Source organism: Microplitis demolitor, chromosome 9 (genome assembly GCF_026212275.2).
Source record: "Microplitis demolitor isolate Queensland-Clemson2020A chromosome 9, iyMicDemo2.1a, whole genome shotgun sequence".
NCBI classification, from domain to species: Eukaryota; Metazoa; Arthropoda; class Insecta; order Hymenoptera; family Braconidae; genus Microplitis; species Microplitis demolitor.
Window position 1 is genome coordinate 14,829,510 of NC_068553.1, and position 22,757 is coordinate 14,852,266.

At 33.1% G+C, this 22,757-nt stretch overlaps 1 protein-coding gene across 8 annotated transcripts; it reads left to right on the top strand.

The window, feature by feature from the left end:
- Positions 1-871: 871 nt before the first annotated feature.
- Positions 872-21,496, top strand: LOC103571569 (E3 ubiquitin-protein ligase HECTD1). Of its 8 annotated transcripts, none has more exons than XM_053741875.1 (13): positions 872-1,183; positions 1,724-1,758; positions 4,255-6,039; positions 7,800-8,214; positions 9,756-9,791; positions 9,979-10,263; positions 11,588-13,584; positions 13,688-13,892; positions 15,492-15,695; positions 15,829-16,088; positions 17,718-17,888; positions 17,961-20,041; positions 20,745-21,496. In XM_053741875.1, the coding sequence occupies exons 3-13, from the start codon at positions 4,255-4,257 to the stop codon at positions 21,025-21,027; spliced, it is 7,722 nt and encodes a 2,573-aa protein (XP_053597850.1). In that variant the 5' UTR covers positions 872-1,183; positions 1,724-1,758; the 3' UTR covers positions 21,028-21,496. The 8 variants fall into 8 exon arrangements, with proteins under 8 accessions (XP_053597850.1, XP_053597853.1, XP_053597854.1 ...); XM_053741878.1 differs by having other exon boundaries at positions 17,979-20,041; XM_053741879.1 differs by having other exon boundaries at positions 17,730-17,888; positions 17,979-20,041.
- The last annotated feature ends 1,261 nt before the right edge of the window (positions 21,497-22,757 follow it).

Genomic DNA, 22,757 nt, shown 5'->3' on the forward strand with positions numbered 1-22,757 from the left:
TTGGTTAATTATGCACATGTCAAAAATTCAAAAAACTACAAGTGCAATTTCCTAAGATACTTTTTTTTTCATAATTTATTATTTTGAAAAAATTCAAAAAATTTTTAGACTTCAGCTAATTTCAGTATCATTCACATAAGTGTGAATGTAGCAGACACCAGAAAAATTTAAAATTATAAATAAACAGAGTAAATAATTTAAAAAATAATGTTTATAAAAAATACACTCGTTAATTTAAAAATTTTTTTAATGCGCAATTTTTTTTAATTTTATTTTATTAATTATTTACTCTATTTATTAGTAATTTTAAATTTATTCGATATCTGCCACATTCACACTCATCTAAATAATTAATAAAATAAAATTAGAAAAAAACCGATCATTTAAAAAATTTTGAAATTAATAAGTGCATTTTTTATAAATATTATTTTTTTAATTATTTACTCTATTTATTTATAATTTTAAATTATTCTGATGATCTTTTACTAGAATGTTTATTTATAATTTTTTTATTTATTAATTATTTCCATGATCCTGAAGTTAGCAGGCAATTAAAAATTTTTGAATTTTTTTTCATCCAATAAGTTTCAAAAAGAAAAAAATCTAAAAGTATGCGCATGTAGAAAAATAAAAAAACTAAAGGTGCAATTATTTGCAATATTTTTTGTTTACAATTTAATATTTTTACAAAAATCAAAATACTATGAGACGTCAGTTAAATTCAGTATCATATTATTGAAAATTTCTTTAAAATTTTTATCTGGTGGCAGCACTTCCCGCGGCATTCAAATAGATGTCACCAGCATTTAAACAAAGAGACCAAAACAAATAACAATAATAATAATAACAGTAATAAAAGTAAAGAAAAAAAAAGACGTTTGCCAGCGCCTCTAGTGTCAGTTTCAGTCAACACGTCACGTAAATGGCAAAGTACATCAGGCTGAGGGAGAAATAAAGACTTAAAAAGTGATCGTGAAAGCTGGACCAAAATAAATTCTGCGTAATTAACAATCTCACAAAACTCCTTAATTACCTCTCATAACTAACAAACTACCAGCAAACAATCATAGCCACAGTGTCATATATTACAAGCAAGGTAACGAGTAAAATCTTAGCAATGGCGACTTGACCCCACAAAGAATGGAACACTTTGCTCAACATCGACATTACTTACTATCTCGAGGTACGTTTATCATTTTTTAACCCACTTCTTTTGATTGCCCATCAACCAGCAGCTATTTCATCATCTCCATCTCCATCAGCCCTCAAAATCCATAATTATTCATTTTCATTTAATTATTAATCCTATTCCTCAGCATGCTTTTATCATATATCTATATATACATCCATATACATCTATACATATATATAAAAAGTATACTTATATATACCAGCAATTACAATCGTCATGCAAAACATCTCCCCTCTTTTTAAAATTCATTGTCATACATTTTTATCCAGACTTACTAAGTATCTAATAAAATTATTTTTACATTTATCTATAGACATCTTCAAATATATTTTAATATATATATTTATACAAGACCATCTGGATCATGTATACTTAAAAAAAAAAAATGGGTATATATATCTATAAACTGTATATACATATATATTTATCAGATATTGCAACATATATAGCAAATCCTTGGCATGAAAGTGTAGCCAAAATATTTTACCCGAGGTCTTTGTCATTAAAAAAAAATGTTTTTTTTTTTTACAGATTGTCTTTTCGAGTCTAATTAAAAAGCCATAAAGGTAATTAGTAAATATAGTCCGCTTTGTGGGTAAACCTCGTAACTACTTTTTTTTTTTTCATAATTAAAAATATGAGAAAAATATTTATTTATTTGTGACAATCGACTTTATACATCTTATTTAACTATTACAAAAGTAGTGTTTAGTAAAATTGGACAGAACGAGAATATAATGTAATATACTATTTTATATTACACTGAAATTTTATGAACCTCAAGATAAAAACGTTTTTTGTTGGATGAGAATAAAAAAACAAAAATGAAAAGTAAAAAATCTACTGGATCTAGATTTCTGAAAAGTTTCGCATGGGCACTAGTACTAGCACTAGCAGCCGAAAATTGCCGCCACCTTCAATTACCCGTTGTCATCTCCCAGACAGCATTCAAGTCGGAATGACTGCTTTACGACGTCTTTTTGAAAGACTCCTCAAGAAGTCTTATAATGACTTCTTAAAGGTGTCATTTTTAAGAACTCTTAATTAAAAGTTCTTGAAGACTCCATAAATGACGTCAGTTTTTTGACGTCTAAATGTTTTGTTTTTTTAACTTCTTTATGAAGTCAAAATTAGGAGCTCCTTAAAGACGTCATGGTAAATTCGTATTGAAGTCTTATTTACGAAGTCAGAAACATAACTCTTTTTAAAGACGTCTTACTGAGTTCACTAGGTGGCCCATTTGACATCTTGAGAACTTCTTAAAGACTTCTTTAAGATGTTGATGAGACGTCCAAATCATAAATAGGAATTCATTCAGAACTCATCAAGATGTCATTTTGCTATCTGGGCTTTAAGCAGTTAAATTAAATGAATTTTTTCATTTTCGTTACGCGAAAAACGTTCCGATCTTCAGCTAACATTAAATTTTGTGTTAAATTAAAAACAAATGGAGTGACTTCATGACAACTGTCATCACCAGTTCTACATCTCAAATTTCATTTTACTCATTAATTATTAGCTAACTTATTCGATTATAATAAATACTTGCTTGCTTACAATGTGAGGATTTAAAATACGTGCTATGCACACTAGAAAAATTTGGGGAGTGAACGCGAATCAAATCGAATTCTCAAATTATTCAAAAAATTATATTTCAGTTTGAGCTTTAAAAAAAATAATTTAGATTTTTTTTATAATTAGAAACATTATAGATATGTACTTATAATCCTGACAAATAATTCAAATTTTTTGAATAATTCAAAAATTAACGAATAACTTGAGAAATTACGAATATTTGAAAATTTTTACTTCGAACAAAACATTACACAGTTAGAAATTTTGTGTTAAATTCAACACAAATCGTGTGTTGCAAACGGACTATACAAATTTTTGTGTCAATTCAACTCATGAAGCTTGTGATGATCTTTAACACAAATTTTATGTTGTAAATTGAATATAAAATCTGTTATGTTGACAGAAAATTTGTATAAATTTAACAGACTTTTTGTGTTAAAATTAACTAATAAGTATAAGCACATAACCGAACCAACTCAAGTAAACTGATCTACCCTTAGTACAACTTTTGTCAATTTAGCAAACAATTAGTTCGATTTTCGGTAATTTTTCTAAAAAACAAAGCTATGAATCATCCTCCCGTAAAATGAGAATAAAAAATCATTGAACCTGATGATAAAAATATTAAAGTTATCTATGATTATATTTAATTGTAAATCAATTATAATTCAAGTTTCCTTGCAGACAATGCTGCTACAATGCTTTGCTTGGTTATAGTAATGAAGAAACGCGCGGGAGTGTTTAGCTAAACAACACAAATTTTGTGTTAATTTTCGAATAACACAGAAATGTATTACATTACAGGTTTTCTAATCATTTAACATAAAAACTTAGTTAAAGTAAAATAACACAAACGGTTTGTGTTTCAACAGATTTCTGTATTGAAAATCAACACAAAAAATTAAACCAAATAATTTTTTAACAAATGCACTAAATTTCTAACTGTGTAGTAACGTGCTGCAATATTTTTTATTTTCGTTGAAAAACATGATAAAGAATCACTAAAAAATTTATGGAAGCACAATAATCGTTAACTGAATTCGCTATCCTATTCCTCTGTCCATAGCACACACAGCTTTTCGATGATTGAGTTGTACTCAACAACCTGTATGATCTCAAACTTGATTTATTACATCCAAGACCAAACTGTTATCATATTTCTGGGGTCAATGCGGCCATTTACAGTTTTGTATAAAAATATAAGATCAGCAACTTCTGTAGAAGAGTTTGTTGATCTTACATTGATCATACACTTCTTCGACTTTCATATTTAATCCCTTAGTTCGCATATCAAGCATTTAAAAAAGCTTAAAATTTTAATAAATATAACATAATGTTCGATAGACTTTTTAATTTTAATATTTCTATTAAAGCACGTGTAACAGAATATATTTTTTACGAGATTTACCCAGAAAAGGGACGATATGATGATTAAATATTCGTTAATAATAAAAAATATTAATCTATATTTTCATATAATAATTTAGATGGCAGAAGTTGATCCAGAGACGTTACTGGAGTGGCTTAGCATGGGCCAGGGAGATGAACGAGACATGCAGCTGATAGCTTTGGAGCAATTGTGCATGTTGCTGTTGATGAGCGACAATGTTGATCGGTGCTTCGAGATCTGCCCACCGCGAACATTTTTACCAGCGCTCTGTCGTATTTTTTTGGACGAGCACGCGCCTGACAGTGTCCTGGAAGTGACAGCACGGGCAATAACTTACTATCTTGATGTATCAGCGGAATGTACGCGACGAGTGGTCGCCATGGAGGGCGCAGTCAAGGCGATTTGCGGACGACTGTCAGGTGCAGCTTTGGGATCACGAGCTAGCCGTGATTTAGCAGAGCAGTGTATCAAAGTACTGGAGTTGGTTTGTGCACGAGAAGCTGGAGCAGTGTTTGAAGCTGGAGGTCTTCCGTGTGCGTTGGGATTTATCAGAGAAAACGGAGCACGTGTTCATCGTGACACTTTACACTCAGCGATGGCCGTTGTCTCGAGACTCTGTGGTAAAGTAGAGCCTCAGGATAAAACACTTCCTGATTGTGTGGAAGCCTTGTCAACTTTACTGAGACACGAAGACGCTCACGTGGCTGATGGCGCGCTGCGTTGCTTTGCATCACTTGCAGATCGTTTTTCACGACGTGGAACAGATCCAGCGCCTCTGGCATCCAATGGACTAGTGTCAGAACTTCTCTACAGATTATCAAATGCAGCGGGACCAGGTACTTCAGTAGCAGCAGCTGCCAATAATCCCAAAACACCGCCACCTTCTACAACGTCATCAACGATACCAGCACCCGAGCCCAAGTCCTGTGCGTCAGTATCCACCATCATAAGTCTTTTGTCCACATTGTGCCGTGGATCTCCATCAATAACTCACGATTTGCTGCGTTCAGAGTTGCCTGATGCCATTGAAAAAGCTTTGAAAGGCGACGAGAGATGTGCATTGGACTCAATGCGTCTTGTAGATTTACTTCTCGTATTATTATTTGAAGGAAGATCTGCATTAGGCCGCGGTGGAGCCGTTGGTGGACCATCTGGGCCTCTTTTGCCTCGTCTACGTCGACTAGACAGCGCTGGGGAAAAATCACACCGTCAATTAATCGATTGCATTCGTTCCAAGGACACCGATGCGCTGATAGAAGCAATCGATACTGGAGGTATTGAAGTCAATTTTATGGATGACGTAGGACAGACTTTATTGAACTGGGCATCGGCATTTGGAACTCAGGAAATGGTCGAGTTTCTTTGTGACCGAGGTGCTGATGTTAATAAAGGACAGCGCTCGTCTAGCCTACACTACGCCGCGTGTTTCGGCAGACCCGCTATTGCCAAAGTATTATTAAGACATGGTGCCAATCCGGATCTGCGCGATGAAGACGGCAAGACCCCGCTGGACAAAGCTCGTGAACGTGTTGATGAAGGTCACAGAGAAGTTGCCGCTATTTTACAGAGTCCTGGTGAATGGATGCTCCCGCCGAGTAATCAAGAACACAGAAAGCAAGACAGTGATGTTGATAGTGAGTTCACGGAACCTAAAGGCGACCCTGAGATGGCGCCGGTTTATTTGCGAAGACTTTTACCTGTTTTTTGTGCCACATTTCAGTCGACTATGTTACCTAGTGTGCGGAAGGCTAGTTTAAGTTTGATACGTAAGATGGTTCATTATATACAGGCTGATCTGCTTGTGGAAACTTGTGGATCTGATAAAACTGCTGGATGCGGTGCTATGCTCGTTGAAGTTATCGCAAACGTTCTTGATAATGAGGTAATTTTTGTTAATCTTTTTTTTACAGGCTGTAGCACACTTCAAACGGTATCGGTGTGATCTCGCTTTGCTATTTATTTTTCTTTTTTTTATACACTTGCTTTTATAGTAAATAGAGTTCATAGAACCATATCATGGATTAGAGACATGGGTTTTTAAAAGATGCATTTACGAGTTTAGAATTAGTATTAGGTAAACATGTAATCAGGACTTTTTTGTAGGAAATTTAATTGTCTACAAAAAAGGTCTTAATGAATTTTACTCTATTTTGAATAGCTTGTCCGTAATTTAAATTTTTTAAAGATTAAAAGTCAGAATTCGAGATGAAAATTTTGAATTTGAACTTTTAAATTATTTTTATGGACCAAGGGTTGATTTTTAGTAAAAATGTAATCAGGACTTTTTTGTAGAAAATTTAATTGTCTACAAAAAAGGTCCTTATGAATTTTACTATATTTTGAATCATTTGTCTGTAATTTTAGTTTGAAGACTAAAAATCAAAATTCAACATGAAAATTTTAAATTTGAATTTTTAGATTGTTCTTATGGATTAAGGGTTGATTTTTAGCAAAAATGTAATCAGAACTTTTTTGTAGGAAATTTAATTGTCTACAATAAAGATCTCAATGAACTTTACTCTATTTCAAATACTTTGTCCGTAATTCGAATTTAAAGATTAAAAGTCAAAATTCAATATAAAAATTTTGAATTTGAACTTTTAGATTATTTTGGTGGGTTAAGGGTTGATTTTTAGTAAAAATGTAATCAGGACTTTTTTGTAGGAAATTTAATTCTCTTCGAAAAAGGTTTTAATGCATTTTTCTCTATTTTCATTATTTAACCGACAAATTAAATTTTAAAAAACAAACCAAAATCGGGATAAAATAAATTTTCGTGTAAAAATGGATTCTTCCGAAATATTTATATGGCCAAAGGCTTTTTTATTTTATAAAATAAAATTCCCTATAAAAAAAGTCTTTATTAATAAAACTCTATGTTTATAATTATTCTCAGAATAAAAATAAAAAGAATCGCGACAAAATCGTTTGAGGTGTGTAAATAAATAATTCCAAGGAGTTTTAGTTGCCACGTAACTGCGTAAAGGGAAGTCAGGCATGCAGGCAGACGCTTAAATAAAAAAATTAAGATAGACAAGCTAAATTGTTTGCAGGATTTTGAGATAAAAGCGACGCCACCACCGCCTCCACCTCTCAAGTTGATTGTTGGTCCCAAATTGCCCTGCCTTCGCAAGTCTACTTCTACTTCTTCCAGTTCCCAGAACTACATTATTGATAAAACGGTAGTAGCATCCGTAGTTTCTTTTCAAGTTCACCTAGCAAAGCTCAACAGCAACAACTACCAACAATTACCAACTACCAATTACCAATTGCCACTCAATACATTGTCGTTTATTCCCGCGAGTAACACTCGTCACTTGTATTAATTATATTTTGTGGAGGTGGAAAGAGTTATTTAATTATTTTACTACTATTTTATTTAATATTTTATTAACTATTAAATATAATACCCAATTGTCCCTAATTACACTCTGTTTACTAGCAAATAAATAATTTAATACGAGGCTGAGCTTCTCAAAGGACACGAATGTTCTCTGCCTGCAAGCCTATTCGTTTATAAATATTTTCGTTGTTTTTTTTTATTTAATGAAATATAATTTTTTTTTTGCTTGCCTAAGTCTTGTAATTAATTTAATTAACAATTGTTCATTAATACATCTTTGTTTGATAACTTAATTGTAGGAAGATGAAGACGGACACTTGATAATATTGCAAATGATCCAAGACTTGATGATGAAGGGCAAAGATGAATTTCTCGAACACTTTGCGCGTCTTGGAGTTTTTTCAAAAGTTGCGGCACTCGCGGGACCGCAGGATTCACCTGCTGAACCGGAAAATGAACCAGCTGCGACGGCGACTGCTCTGGTTACTGGTGATGAACATAAACCAGAAGATGCTCGAGAGTTGCTGGTGGGTCGCGCTTATCACTGGAGAGACTGGTGCATTTGCCGCGGTCGCGACTGTCTTTATGTTTGGTCAGATGCAGCGGCCTTGGAGTTGTCTAATGGAAGTAACGGGTGGTTCCGGTTTATTCTTGATGGAAAATTAGCTACCATGTACTCCAGCGGTAGCCCTGAAGGCGGCACTGATGCCACAGGTGAGAATTTTTTCTTTTATTAAAAAACTTCTAATTAGAAATTTTTCAAAGAACTTTTTTTTATTTTATTTTATTTACATCTTTAAGTTGATTAGAAAAATTAATGAAATCTGCTCATTTGATAAATTAATGAAACAAAAATTTTAGTAATAAATTAAAATTTTTTTTAATTCAATAATTCAATGCGTCGTAAATTAATTTACAAATGAACAAATTTAAATTCCTAAATATTTTTTTTCATCAATTTACAAGTGATTACAAGCGATTTGAAAAATAATTCGTTAAAAAAAATTACAGAACTTTTTTTATCGCGAAATATAATAAACAGAACCGCGGATCCGCGTATTTACTTTGTTGTTGATTTTTTGTGATAACAAATTTTTTTTAGATTTTTTTTTTTAATTTAAATCTTGTCTACGAATTTTCAAATTGATGAAAAAAAAAATGATTAGAATTTAAAATTTTTTTAAATTCACAAAGAAAATTAAAAGTAAATATTAAAAAAAATCTTGAACTCTGAGTTTAAATAATCGTTCGTTGTACTTTAACTTAAAAATAACCATGTTTACCAGTCTGGAATAATTTTTTCATCAATCTGCAGAAGATAAAATACGATTTAAAAAAGAAAATGTTTAAAAAAGATTTAAAAGAAAAATTTTTTGTACAATTATCAGAATTCTGCGTACATGTGGCCAAAAAAAAAATTTTCCGACTTTTTTTTAAACATTTTATTTTTAAATTTTATCTTTACCTTCAAATTCATAATATAAAATATCAGAACCTGTCAATTTATAATAAAAAAATATATATATATATAACAAAAAAATTTATTCTGTAGCTCGTTCGATTTTTTTTTACGTAATTTAACTTTATAATAACAAAGTTTTCTGTTCTGGAATACTTTTTCCATTAATCTAAAGATTTGTAGTTGAGATTAAAAAAAAAATCACGATACTGAAGTTAGCCGACGTCAAATAATTTTTGAAATTTTTTCAAAACGATGAATTACAAAAAAAAAAAAATATTTTGAAAAATTGCACTTGTAGTTTTTTAAATTTTCTACATGTGCATATTTTTACTTTTTTTTTTAAATTAAATTGAAAAAAAAAATCCAAAAATTGTTAATTGTCTTCTAACTTTAGAAGATACTCCAGTTAGCGGTCTAATAATTTTTGAATTTTTTTAAAAATAATAAATTATAAAAAAAAATATTTAAAGAAATTGCACTTATAGTTTTTTAAATTTTCTACATGTGCATATTTTTATTTTTTTGTAATTAATTTGTTGAAAAAAAAAAACCGAAAATAATTTAATTGTCTGTTAACCAGGATCATAAAAAATCGTCACTAAAAAATTTTGAATAATAATCATTTTCATTTTTTTCACTTGTTAGCTTTATTATTTAAGAAGACATGTAATTTGCAATTTATTTAAATAATAATAATTATTTTGAATCATTAGTTAAATAAAATTTGTAATTAACTAAATAGTGTGGGGATTAGCTTAGAAAATAACAATTTTTTTTGACTAACTGCCAACAGGAAAAGGGAGAAACACAGAATCGCTTACAACAGAAGGTGGGTATCCACATTGAAAATCATAAATCATTATTAATTAATTAATTAATTAATTAAAATTAATTACACATTATTTGTTGCTCATATGCATTAAATTAACGCGTTAATTAATGAATTAATTAATTGATTAATATTAATTGTTAACTTATTGGTTGAATGACTAATGATTGGTTTGTAAATTTAAAAGTAATGGCGTCGATTGCAGAGAGTCGTGGAGAATTTTTGGAAAAATTACAACGTGCACGTGGACAAGTTAAACCTAATACTGTAAGTCAACCTGTGCTTTCAAAGCCTGGTCCCACACGTTTAGTTGTGGGTAACTGGGCACTTTCTAGTCGCAAAGAATGCGAAATGTGTATTCATAATAGCGACGGGCAGCAACAAGCAACGATTTTACGCGAAGATCTGCCTGGATTTATTTTCGAATCTAATCGCGGTACTAAACATTCGTTTACTGCCGAAACTAGTTTAGGTATGAGTCAATATTTTTTTTTTTTTTTATTTTATAGTAAAGAGACTGGTAGCTTTCAAACTGAAACCGTAGAATTTTTTTTATTGATCATTAAATTCATTACTTTTTTTTTTTCATTGTAAAATAAAAAAGTTAATGACTCCCAGTTTGGATTAAAAAATTGTTTAATTATTTTTATTAAAAATTTTTTTAATCGGAATTATACAAAAATTAATCAAGTCGCATTACAGGTGTCATAAGAAAACATAATTTTTTTTTTGTACAATCAATGATTTTTTTATTTAAGGGGAACCACCAGTGTGATCGCCTGAAAAAACGGTTTTTGGGAATTTTTTTAAAGAAAACTACTGCATGGAATCCTTTAATGTTTTAAGGATATATTTGTCGACACATAATGAATGCAAGATAAAATTTTTGGGCCAAAAAATTCAAAATTCAGCGAGTTATTCACAATCTCCTGCTAAAAAAAAGTCCCCACTGCAGTGATAGCGACCTTCGCAGTACCGGAAATCAAAAAAACCAAAAAGTTTACTAAACTAGAAGATATTTCCCGTACCATGACCCTTGGGCTAAGAAAAAAATTGAAATTAAAAAAAATGGCGGGTTTTTCAAAACAATTCAAATTTCGCACAAAAATTTGATTATTTTTGGCTTGGCAAAATTACATTTTTGATACGATCGAAAACTTGGAGGTTCATGGTACGTAGAAACATATATAAAAGAAACTGCAATTCAAATTAAATCGATCGGATGATTTGTCTTCGAGTTATAGATACAATTTTTAAAAATGTATTTTCGAGAACCGATAAGCGGCTGCTCTTCAGATGACTGTAACTCAAAAAAACTATTTGATATGCACTAGAAATTTTAGTATGTTATTTTTGAAAGTATAGACTAATGAAATATGCAAAAAATTTGATTTTTCAAAATTTCACACTAGTGGTCCCCCTTAAAAAAATTAAAATATTCTTATGCTTCCCATTATCTATCCCAAGAATAATAAACGCGTACGTTCACAAAAAATTCAAAATTTTTTTTTCTACTTTTAAATTTCTCTATAAAAAGTTCATCGATTGGTCATAAATAATTTTTTTTCTACGCCCTTATATTTTTTCATTGACATTTTAAGAATCTGTAACACGATTTATTTTTAGTAATTTAACTTACAATCTTAAAAAAGAATAAAAAAAAAAATTTGTGTAATTGAAATAGGCCACAAAATCTAAAAAATGTAAATTTAATCCAATTATGTTTAAAGACAGCAGTCTCTTGATGATATAAATAAATAACAATAAATAAATAAACTAATTAAAATGTAAACTAGGTCCGGATTTCGCAGCAGGATGGGCAGGAAAGCGTGGCAAGCGTCTGAGATCAAAGATAGAAGCCATAAAGCAAAAAGTTAAAACCCAAGCACAAGAAATATACGAGAATTATTTCAAAGCAGCACAAGCTCAGCCGCGCGGAGTAGTGGCCAAGTTAGCAGCGATAGTAAATCAAATAGACAAAGCATATCAGAAGCAGTTGTCCGGCAACCGGGAGTGGCGCAGCGTACTTCAATCAGCTTTAGAAGAATTGAAGATGCTGTTGAACGAAGAAGGCCGCGTATCAGCTTACGAATTGCATTCCAGTGGACTCGTGCAGTCGCTGCTAGGTCTCCTGGCCAGTCCTTCTAGCCCCCAAGTTACCACAGTTCGAGCCAACCGCATGCGTCTCCAGCGGATAGCCGTCTTTAAGAGCTGCTTCAAAGCCAAAGACACAAATGACGGCAACTCAGCCAAAGTGTTGGTCCAAAAACTGGTCTCAGTTCTCGAGTCAATTGAAAAGTTACCCGTATATCTTTACGACACACCTGGATCTGGATACGGGCTACAGATTCTTACCCGCCGGCTGCGTTTCCGTCTTGAGCGCGCCCCCGGTGAGTCCTCGCTCATCGACAGGTCCGGCCGTAGCCTTAAAATGGAACCACTCAGCACAATCCAGCAGCTAGAGAACCACTTGCTGAAGATGATAGCAAAGCAGTGGCACGACCACGACCGAACGACATTTACCTTCGTTAAAAAACTTAAAGAAGGCAACAAGATGACCTTTCAGTACTCGCACGATTTCGATGAAAACGGAGTCCTCTACTGGATCGGTACCAATGCTAAGACCAGTCCCGAGTGGGTTAATCCCGGCCAGTATGGTCTAGTAGTCGTGACATCAAGTGACGGGCGCAGTTTACCTTACGGACATCTGGAGGATATTTTAAGTCGCGACCAGAGTGCGTTGAATTGTCACACCAACGACGACAAGCGCGCATGGTTTTCTATTGATCTAGGAGTTTGGCTGATACCCAGCGCGTATTCACTGAGACATGCCCGCGGGTATGGAAAGAGCGCTCTCAGAAACTGGATGTTCCAGGCATCTAAGGATGGAGTAAACTGGACGACTTTATATACGCATATTGATGACTGCTCACTAAATGAACCTGGTAGCACCGCAACCTGGACTTTGGAACCACCTAGTGATGAAAGTCAGGGCTGGAGACATTTGCGGCTGCAACAAACTGGCAAGAACGCCTCTGGGCAGACTCATTATTTGTCGGTGTCTGGTTTTGAAGTTTACGGAGAAGTGACAGGAGTGTGTGAAGATCTAGGCCGAGCTGCAAGAGAAGCTGAAGCTGGAGTAAGACGTCAAAGACGGTTGATAAAGTCACAAGTTTTGAAACATTTAGTTGCCGGAGCCCGCGTCGCTCGTGGGTTGGATTGGAAGTGGAAAGACCAAGACGGAGTACCTGCAGGCGAAGGTTCAATCACTGGAGAGCTTCACAACGGATGGATTGACGTAACCTGGGACCACGGGGGCTCAAACTCCTACCGCATGGGCGCTGAGGGAAAGTACGATCTGCGATTAGTTGGTACTAGTTTAGATGGAGAAAATAAAAATAAAAATGGATCTGGTGTTCTTACGGGTAGGAAGTCTAGCAGCACACCCAGTTTGCCGGACTGTACTGATGTCAGCATGCGCGGATCCGTTGCTTCAACTGACCAAGCAGCAAGTGCTGAAAATTTGGCAGCCAAACAAGCTGCTGAATCAATTGCCGAAAGTGTGTTGTCTGTAGCACGGGCTGAAGCTGTCGTTGCAGTCACTGGAGAAGGCGGAGCCAGCAACAGTGGAGAACTTTCAGTGGTACTTCACCCGAGACCTGACACCGCAGTCACCAGCGATCTTGTCACCATCGTAGAGAGTCTTGCTCTCAATACTGACTGCCCGCCCAACAGCAACAGCAACCGCGCGTCAAGTTCCAAACCTCTGTTTTCGACAGTGCGCGGCAACAAGGTAATTTATTTTAAATTTAATTATTTTTTGTTTTCCTACTGGGTGTTTAATTACTAATTGTGATGATCTGATGATTTATGTGTAATTAAAATGTTGCTTTTAGCCAACAAGCGGTTTACTGAGCCTCGAAGCCTCCGAAGTACTTGATCGTCTTCGCGAAGGTGCTGACCGGTTACGTAATAACACTAACAGTTTCTTGAGTGGTGAATTACTTGGTTTAGTACCTGTTAGAATATCTGTGTCCAGCGAAACTGATGACAACTCGATGAGAATTAGACCTGTACCGCGTCACAATCCAGCTACTGATGGTACGTATTTTTTTTTATTTTATTATACATCTTTCTAGTAACGTCTCAATTAATAATTAGTTAGACTGTAGTTCATTATAACTTTGTTTAATTAATTGATGACTAACTGCTGCATTAAGTGATGCAAAATTATCGTCAGTTTTCACTTCAATAAAATCCTAAGTCACTGATTTCTCGGCAATTCACGTAACTTTTTTTTTTGTCAACAAAATTTTTTAAATTCTTGTCTCATTACACTGTAAAAAATTTTCGGAGTGAACGCGGATGATTATTTATTTATTTAATTCTCGGAGTGAATTTCACTCCGAGGGGAGTGATTTACATCAATCATACCACGAGATAACATCTCATATTGTACCGAAATATAAAATATTCCCATAAAAATTATGCCACTATAGCCATTCAATAATTTAATATTTTCACTATGTATTATATATATGAAGTTATAATTTAGTGAGTTACTGAAACATTTTATAAATTAAAAACATAATATTTTAAGTTTAATTATTAATATCTGAATGAATTATTTATTTAAATAATTATGTTTCTAATTAACAGCTGTTTCTATTAAATATAAATTTATTTAAGTATTTAAACTCAGGACCGGAGTGAATGCGGATTTAAATAAAATCCGCGTCACTCCGAAATCGCTCCGCTCATAAAAAAATCCCTATTCACTGATTTTTTTTAAACACCGGAACTCCGAGTGACGGAGTGAATTCGAATTGAAATAAAGTCCGCATTCACTTCCGATTTTTTATAGTGAAGATGTAAAATTTTTTAAAAATAATTTTTTCGCGCCAATTGTCATTTAATTTAAAAAATGGCCTATGAGCCTTAATAGCCACTTTAGCTTGAAATTGACAGTAATTTGACTATTGAAATTTCCGAAATTCCCTGCCCTAATTTGTTACAATTTGACAGCAAAAGTTGTAAAGGAAAATTCGCGGTTTATTTTTTTCTCAATTTAGACGTAACTTTTTTTACTAAAAAAAAATCCTAATAAAAGTTTCCTTCAATTTTTCGTCAAATGTCTGTCAACGTCAGGCTTTTCCGTTTTTGACGACAATTTGTATTCATCTTTTGAAGTAAATTTACATTCCAATTCGGATAACAAATTTACATCAAATTGTATAGCAAGTCGTGCATACTAATTGTCATCAAATACGAAAAAGCCCGAAGTTGACGGACATTTGATGATAAATTCAACAAAACTTTTGCTAAGCAAACTGTGCTATCAGAGGCCATTTGAAACTGTCAATTAACGATCAGTTTTTTTTTCTATTTGCATCACTTTCTAGTTGCATTATTTTAAATAAATTAACACTACTAAATAATTTACAGAAGAAAAAATTTTCTTCGAAGGTCATTTTAAAAAAATTTAATGTAGAATAAAATAAAAAATTAATCATTTCTTAATATCAATACTCTGGAACGCAATTAATTTTTTAAATTACCATTAAAAAGTCATTGAAAAAAATTACGCTCGCAGAAATTTAAATTAATAAATTTTTTACGGAATTAAATTTTTAAAATGACCTACAGTAAAATTTGATTTTTTGGTTCTAATAATAAATAATTAAAAAAAAACTATAATAGCAACAAAAGAATGCAACCGAGACAAAGAAGCCACCAGTTCGTCATCACAAAATACAACCGGGGGATGTCCAGTCGTGGTCACTAATCCCATGTCCGTCTCGGTACCAAATCTCGCATGTACTGACACGAACAACACCTTGGAGACAACTGCAGCCTCTGGTTTACTGGAGACATTTGCCGCAATGGCACGAAGACGTACCTTAGGTTGGTTTCCACAAAAAATTCTTCGTGTCTTACATGAATTAATTTATTAATGAATTAATAAATCAGTTAATTTATTTATTTGTTTACTAACTAATTGAATGTCTTGTGAATAATTATACTAAATAACTTGTAGGACCAGCTGGTGGACAGCACATTGCACCCAACTCAAATGTAACACAAAACACACGAGGACCGACATCAGTATCAAATTTCGTACGTTTAGCCTTGAGTTCAAACTTTACCGGGGGACTGCTAAGTACTGCGCAGAGTTACCCCAGTTTAACAAGCAGCAGTCAGGTCGCTGGCAGTGGTGTCACCACGACAACTGGTGCTGGTGGTTTAGGACAAGCATTGACCATGTCATTGACCAGTACCAGCAGCGACAGTGAACAGGTGAGATTTTTTAGTTTCCTATTAAAAAAAATTCAATTACTTATTGTCTTAACTATTATTTGGGTTAATTAACAATAAAAATAATTAGATTTATAATTTATAATTTAGGTAGTAATCTGGTAACTCGAGCCGTTTTTCATGCTTTTTTTAGGGGCCTTTTTTATTAGAAAGAACAAATGAAAGGTTTTGCATTTTTAATATGTTTTTACTTACACCTTAAGGTAACACAAACAATTTTTTTGAGGAAATTAAATAATTTATTGTTATTATTATTGTCGCTTGAAGTTGACGCCTCAAAAAAAAGCGCGTGGATGGCCCGGGTGATATTGACTCTTAAGAACATCCGAAATTAAAAATTCTTGATTAGTCTTAATCTATAGACATGTCATTCTCGTCGGAACTAAGATTATTAAATTTTATCGAAAAATAACAAAATTGCGGACTTTGAAAAAAAAGTCATTTTTTCGCATAAAAAGGGTTGGAAAATGGAAAGTTAGGGGTGAAAAAAATTAATCCTAGTTCCGACGAGAACTACAAGTGTGTAGAACAACGTGTTTAAGTTTTAGATCAACAAGTTGAATAGAAAAAAAGTTATGACTCGGGCCGACCGTAAAATCGTTGTTTCGAGATAAACGCGTTTAAAATTTCACTAATTTTTGGCGCGTAACTGAGGCGCTCTCGAAAACTCATTGTAACTCCGTTCCTATTTCGAATTTCAGTTTGAAATTTTCACAATATATTCTCAATAAGGTAAAAGCCCCTATATCTGCTCACTTTTCATTGAAGTGGATTAAATCATTCAATATAAATTAATAAATAAAATGAAAAACCATATTTTTTTTATATTTATTTTTTGTAGTTTTAAATATTAGAATGAAATTTAAGTTTGAAGAATAATGTTGGTAATTAATTATTATTAATTTTTGAAATAAGGTCCTTGAGTGTACCCATAGTCGCTCACTAAAAGTTGTCATGTACCATTACTCGATCAACACATGGCCCTATTGTCGCTCAAAGACAATATCAATTAAACTATCATAAGTTTATTGATTTAGAAAACAATTTATAAATTATAGTACTTTATTCTTTCATAATATAAAATTTCATGAATTCTAAAAATATATTTAATAAGATATAGTTATAACAATTCTTAAAAAATTTGACGTACCCTAAATTTAATGTAACGAATGAACGTTAAAATAAAAAATGCCCGGCTATGCGCGATTTTGAAAACAGTCACTTAATTTAAATTTATAATCTACTATAAAATAATTTGATACATTATATTTTGATATATTTAGATTCACAAATAATTATTTATCAATAATTATTTTTTTAGTTGTAATTTTTTTTTATAAAAATTATAAAAAACGCTTTAAACAGTTAAAATGAGCGACTAATGACAGCGGGTATAGGTGCTCTTACTTTATATTACACTTTCGAATTAAGCAAAAACAATTTTCAATTTTTTAAATCCGAGTTACCAGACTACTACCTTAATCATTTATCGTCTTAACAATTACTTATAATAATTAACAATAATAATTAGATTTATAATTTCTAATTAATTAATAAAAGATCAATAATTATTGATCAATCGGTAGACTTCAATTTTAATGTAATGAAAAGTTATGGCTACAGGTGAGTCTCGAAGACTTTTTGGAGTCATGTGGTGGCGTTGCTAGTTCAAGTGTCGGGGGAATACGAACAACTGGTGGCCCGACTCTTCTTGGTGAGCTCGACGATGATGAAGAAGTACTCGCAGAAGAAGACGATGACAACGAGGAAAATGATCCAGAGGTAAGTCTTCTATCACGACCTTGACTTTATAAAACGGAGCAATTTATTTAGCAGTAAATAATTTTAAAACAGATCGATTTATTGATCCAGGACGACGACGAGGAGAATGAGGAAGAAGTTGAAGGTGGAGAGGGTGAATATGAAGAAGTTATGGTCTCTCGTAATCTTTTGGCAGCTTATATGGAAGAAGAGACACCACAGAGTACCAAACGACGTGCTTGGGATGATGAGTTTGTACTGAAACGTCAATTTTCTGCACTGATACCCGCTTTTGACCCACGGCCAGGTCGTACCAACATAAACCAGACGACAGATCTCGAAGTGCCGCAGCCTGGAAGTGATTTGCAGTCCAGCGTACGCGTGGGAACTCTTCCATCGCCTCGTTTATCTCTTTCACTAAAGGGTCCAGGTCTGCCGGATATACCAGACGTTGAATTGTCACTTACGGATCAAAATGCCAGCATATTCCAGGCAGTGCAAGAGCTGATGCAGATGACCGAGTTAGGAAGCCGGCAAGAGAAATTGCGCCGTATTTGGGAACCGACTTACACGATAATTTACCGCGAGTCAAAAGATGAAGAGTCTTCAGGCCGTGCTACACCAATAGTGACTCTCTATTCAGGCAAACCCGCAGTTAGCAGTAACGCATGCACTGTTGAAGACGTTCTCCAGTTGCTAAGACACGTCTACGTACTCAGCATCACCCGGGATGACCGTAGAGATGCAACAATAAATGAAGATTCACTAGAGTCCACCTGCTGGGTTAATCCTGACGACTTTACCTCTAAGAAAATTACCAACAAAGTGATACAGCAGATACAGGACCCACTGGCACTTGCCGCCGGTGCATTGCCAGCCTGGTGCGAGGAATTAGCTCGCAGCTGTCCCTTCTTGCTGCCCTTCGAAACCCGGCGGTTGTACTTTAGCTGCACAGCTTTCGGAGCCTCAAGATCCATCGTCTGGTTGCAGACCCAACGTGACGCGATCCTGGAACGTCAACGCGCACCAGGACTCAGTCCCAGACGAGATGACAGCCATGAGTTCCGCGTCGGCAGATTGAAACATGAACGAGTGAGTGTTCCACGTGGTGACAAGCTTCTAGACTGGGCAGAACAGGTTCTTAAAATTCATGCCAACCGCAAGAGTATTTTAGAAGTTGAGTTCGTCGGCGAGGAAGGAACAGGATTGGGTCCAACGCTTGAATTTTTCGCGCTGGTTGCTGCTGAGCTGCAGAAAAAAGATCTTGGACTATGGCTGTGTGATGATCATGATCAACTAGAAGGGTACGCATGTCCTTCAGACGAACAAGCAAAACCTGCTGGCTGTTATGTCATCAGACCAAGCGGTTTGTTCCCTGCACCTCTACCTCAGGATTCCGAGGCTTGCGATCGCGCTGTTAGATATTTCTGGTTCCTCGGAGTCTTTTTAGCCAAAGTACTCCAAGACAATCGTCTTGTTGATCTGCCGCTGTCCAGATCATTCTTGAAGTTGATGTGTCGCGGTGATATTGCCAATAATGTTAATGAGAAGATCGGACTGACGGGAGTTACCCAGGAAAGTATGTCCTCAAGTATGGCCAGCAGTTTTATCAGCGAGGAAGGTGAGACAGATGGACTTAATTCTTTAGAACCCAGTCCCTGGTACGAGGGAATTCTCGACGTCGAGGACTTGGTGATGATTGATCCGGTAAGAGGTGAATTTTTGAAAGAAATTCAAGCGGTTGCTTGTAGACGGGAGAGAACTATTTCTGAGGGTTGCTCATCTTCTGATGAAGATGTTATACGTATTAATCATCCGTCCGGCACTTCTGTTGCTATTGAAGACTTAGGATTGACAATGTCTTACTCACCTGGCTCGAAAGTTTTTGGATATGACCATGAAGAACTTGTAGAAGGTGGATATGATATCGCTGTTGGTGTTGACAATGCGAGAGAGTACGCTGAGTTGACGATTAATTACTGTCTTAACAAGGGCATTGCGAGACAACTGGAGTCTTTCAAGGCAGGATTTTCTAAAGTGTTTCCTATGGAGAAGCTGCATGCCTTTAGCCCGGAGGAAGTCAGAGCTATGTTATGTGGAGAACAGAACCCGCATTGGACTAGAGAAGATCTGCTCAATTATACCGAACCCAAACTTGGATACACACGTGAAAGGTTTGTTTTAAAAAAATATTTTTATTTGAAATTAAAATTTTTTGCTTAAACTTTGGAGTAAAATTGATGGCGTGATTAGATTTGTGAGCGCATTTCCGGTAGATTGAATACCCACATCGATATTTTTGAGTCAAGTTTGTGTAAAGGCGATATGGGGGATTTTTAATTAATTCGATGATTAATTTAAATTGATAATTAGTAACTCGTAGAAGTATATTGATATGGGTATTCATTTTACGTGGAATTTTATCTACTATTCAAAAACCACGTAATTTTTTTTGTCAAAAAATATTTGATCATTGTTTTTTGAATTAACAATAATTATTATTTATAACACATGGGTTGAGTTTCTGAGATAATTTCTTCTAGTTTGAGTACCCACATCGATGTATTTGCATAACAAAACAAAATTTTCGAAAATTCATGAGCAAATAAATTTTTTTTTTAAATTACATAAAAATGACTAGTTTCTGGCTGTATAAAATTGAATTGCGAGTAAAATGAGCACCCACATGAGTATATTTAAATGAAAAAAATTTCAGGTGTATAAAAAAAAACTAATTAAAAAATTAACTAATTAATGACCATTACATCGAAGTCTATCGATGTTGGTACTCATTTAACGTGGAATTTCACCAACTTTCCAAAAAACTTACTCATAAATTAAAAAACGTAATCTAATTTCTCTAAACTCGATTTTCAGCCCCGGTTTCCAGAGATTCGTCAACGTACTCCTGTCGCTAACCGGTCCCGAGCGCAAAGCCTTCTTGCAGTTCGCCACTGGATGCTCAGCACTACCACCCGGCGGTCTCTGTAATCTGCACCCAAGACTGACAGTCGTGCGCAAAGTAGATGCCGGTTCCGGCGGTTACCCATCAGTGAATACCTGCGTCCACTATCTAAAGCTGCCTGAGTACCCGACAGAAGAAATTTTAAAAGAGCGACTCCTGGCTGCGACACGCGAGCGAGGTTTCCACTTGAATTAATTTAATAAAATTAAATTAAATCACCTAAAATTAAATCACTATATAAATAAAAATGAAATAAAATATTATTTTTTAATTAAGTCTCAAGTGTCTCATGTGATCACGGGCCTCGTGTTTATTAAACACTCTAAATCTTTATGACTCAGTGGTACAGAATTTAATCTCACAATTTATTATATTTAATTAATTAATTAATTATTACTATTAATTTATTAATAATCCTTAATTATTATTATCATAAGCTTTAATTTTAATCTCAAATAGTTTTGAGTACTTGTAAATTTAATTGCAGCTGGTTTAATTAATTAATGGTTTTTAAAATAAACATATATTATTAAATTTAAATATAAATAAATATATATTTAAAGATGAAACTAATTAGGTGCTTTAACACATTTTCGTCTTATTAATTATTATTATTATTTAATTTAATAAATATTAATTAAAACATCTGTACTACAATAAATTAGTCACTTTATTTATTTAAAATATATTTCGTTTTCATTTGTAAAGTTTTTTACTTGATTTAATTTTTTTTTTTTTTTTCATAGACGATTGTACATTAAATTACTTAATAATTACTTTTCTTATACATTTATTATTATAATATATTTGGATTTTTAAGTAATTTTATCTGCCAATAGTTTTAAAATTTATCTAAAAGCTTGAGTGTGCTGATAAATGTAAAATTAAATTAAATATAAATGAAGAATTTATTTGTATTGATAAGAAAAAAAAAACTGTCAGATGGATATTTAAATTAAAAAAAATATTTGTTGCCTAATGTATGGATAATATAAATAATATATATTTAAATATGTCTCTTGATGTTTTGGTCCAAATTAAAAACTAGAGTTTGTTTAAATATAAATTTATTTATTGGATTTAATAAATTATGAAATATTGTCTAGCTTGTTCTTTGTAATTAAAGATAAATATAAATATAAATATTAAATTGCATCGCTTTAAAAATATAATTAATAAATAAATATAGAGGACAGTTTAAGTTATTATTTAAATTATGAAGATCATGAGTAATTTAATCACGTGGATGTACGACCAAATGCGGACGGTTTATTAATTGAAGGAATATAAATTTTCAAGAGATGAAGACTCGGTATATTGGGCACTATGCATATTTGTACGATAAGCTACTTAATGCTCACAGAATTAATTATTAATTATTGATTATTATTATTATCATTATTATTATTATTAATGAATCAATTATTTAAATATTAATATAAATACTAGAGGTAAATAGAGAAAGAAATAAAATTTTAAATGATAAGATAGTTAAGATTAATGTATTATAAATTATTATGATTAATATTAAAATTATTGGGGAGATGAATAAATAAAAAAAATGAAAATATGAATTTTTTATTTATTTTATTTTTTTGATAATTTGAGACTCGTTACAAAACTTTTGGCAGCTAATAGGTTCGGGTAATAAGGTCTAGCTAAAAGAGTTTTCACGGAGGGAAAAGAATGGTCTAGTTCTTGTGTAGAATCGTAACCGCCCGTATAAAAAAATTTTTGTTTATAATGATTTTACATGAAGAGTAATAAATAGTTCTGATTCCTATGCTAGAATGGTAACCATTACTATGTAACATAGTAACGAAGATTTTTGTGAAAATTCTGAATGAATTTGCTGGGAAAAATCTTTAAAACTTTTGAAAACTGTTTTTCTTGGACAACTTGCAATGTACTCGATGGATTAATTC

What these genes read in the sequence shown, in the direction of transcription:
- LOC103571569 (XM_053741875.1), top strand. Translation starts at nt 4,255, where the DNA reads ATGGCAGAAGTTGATCCAGAGACGTTACTGGAGTGGCTTAGCATGGGC. An exon ending in CAAACGTTCTTGATAATGAG is followed by an intron (nt 6,040 to 7,799) that starts GTAATTTTTGTT and finishes ACTTAATTGTAG; the next exon opens with GAAGATGAAGACGGACACTT. An exon ending in ACGAGGAAAATGATCCAGAG is followed by an intron (nt 17,889 to 17,960) that starts GTAAGTCTTCTA and finishes ATTTTAAAACAG; the next exon opens with ATCGATTTATTGATCCAGGA.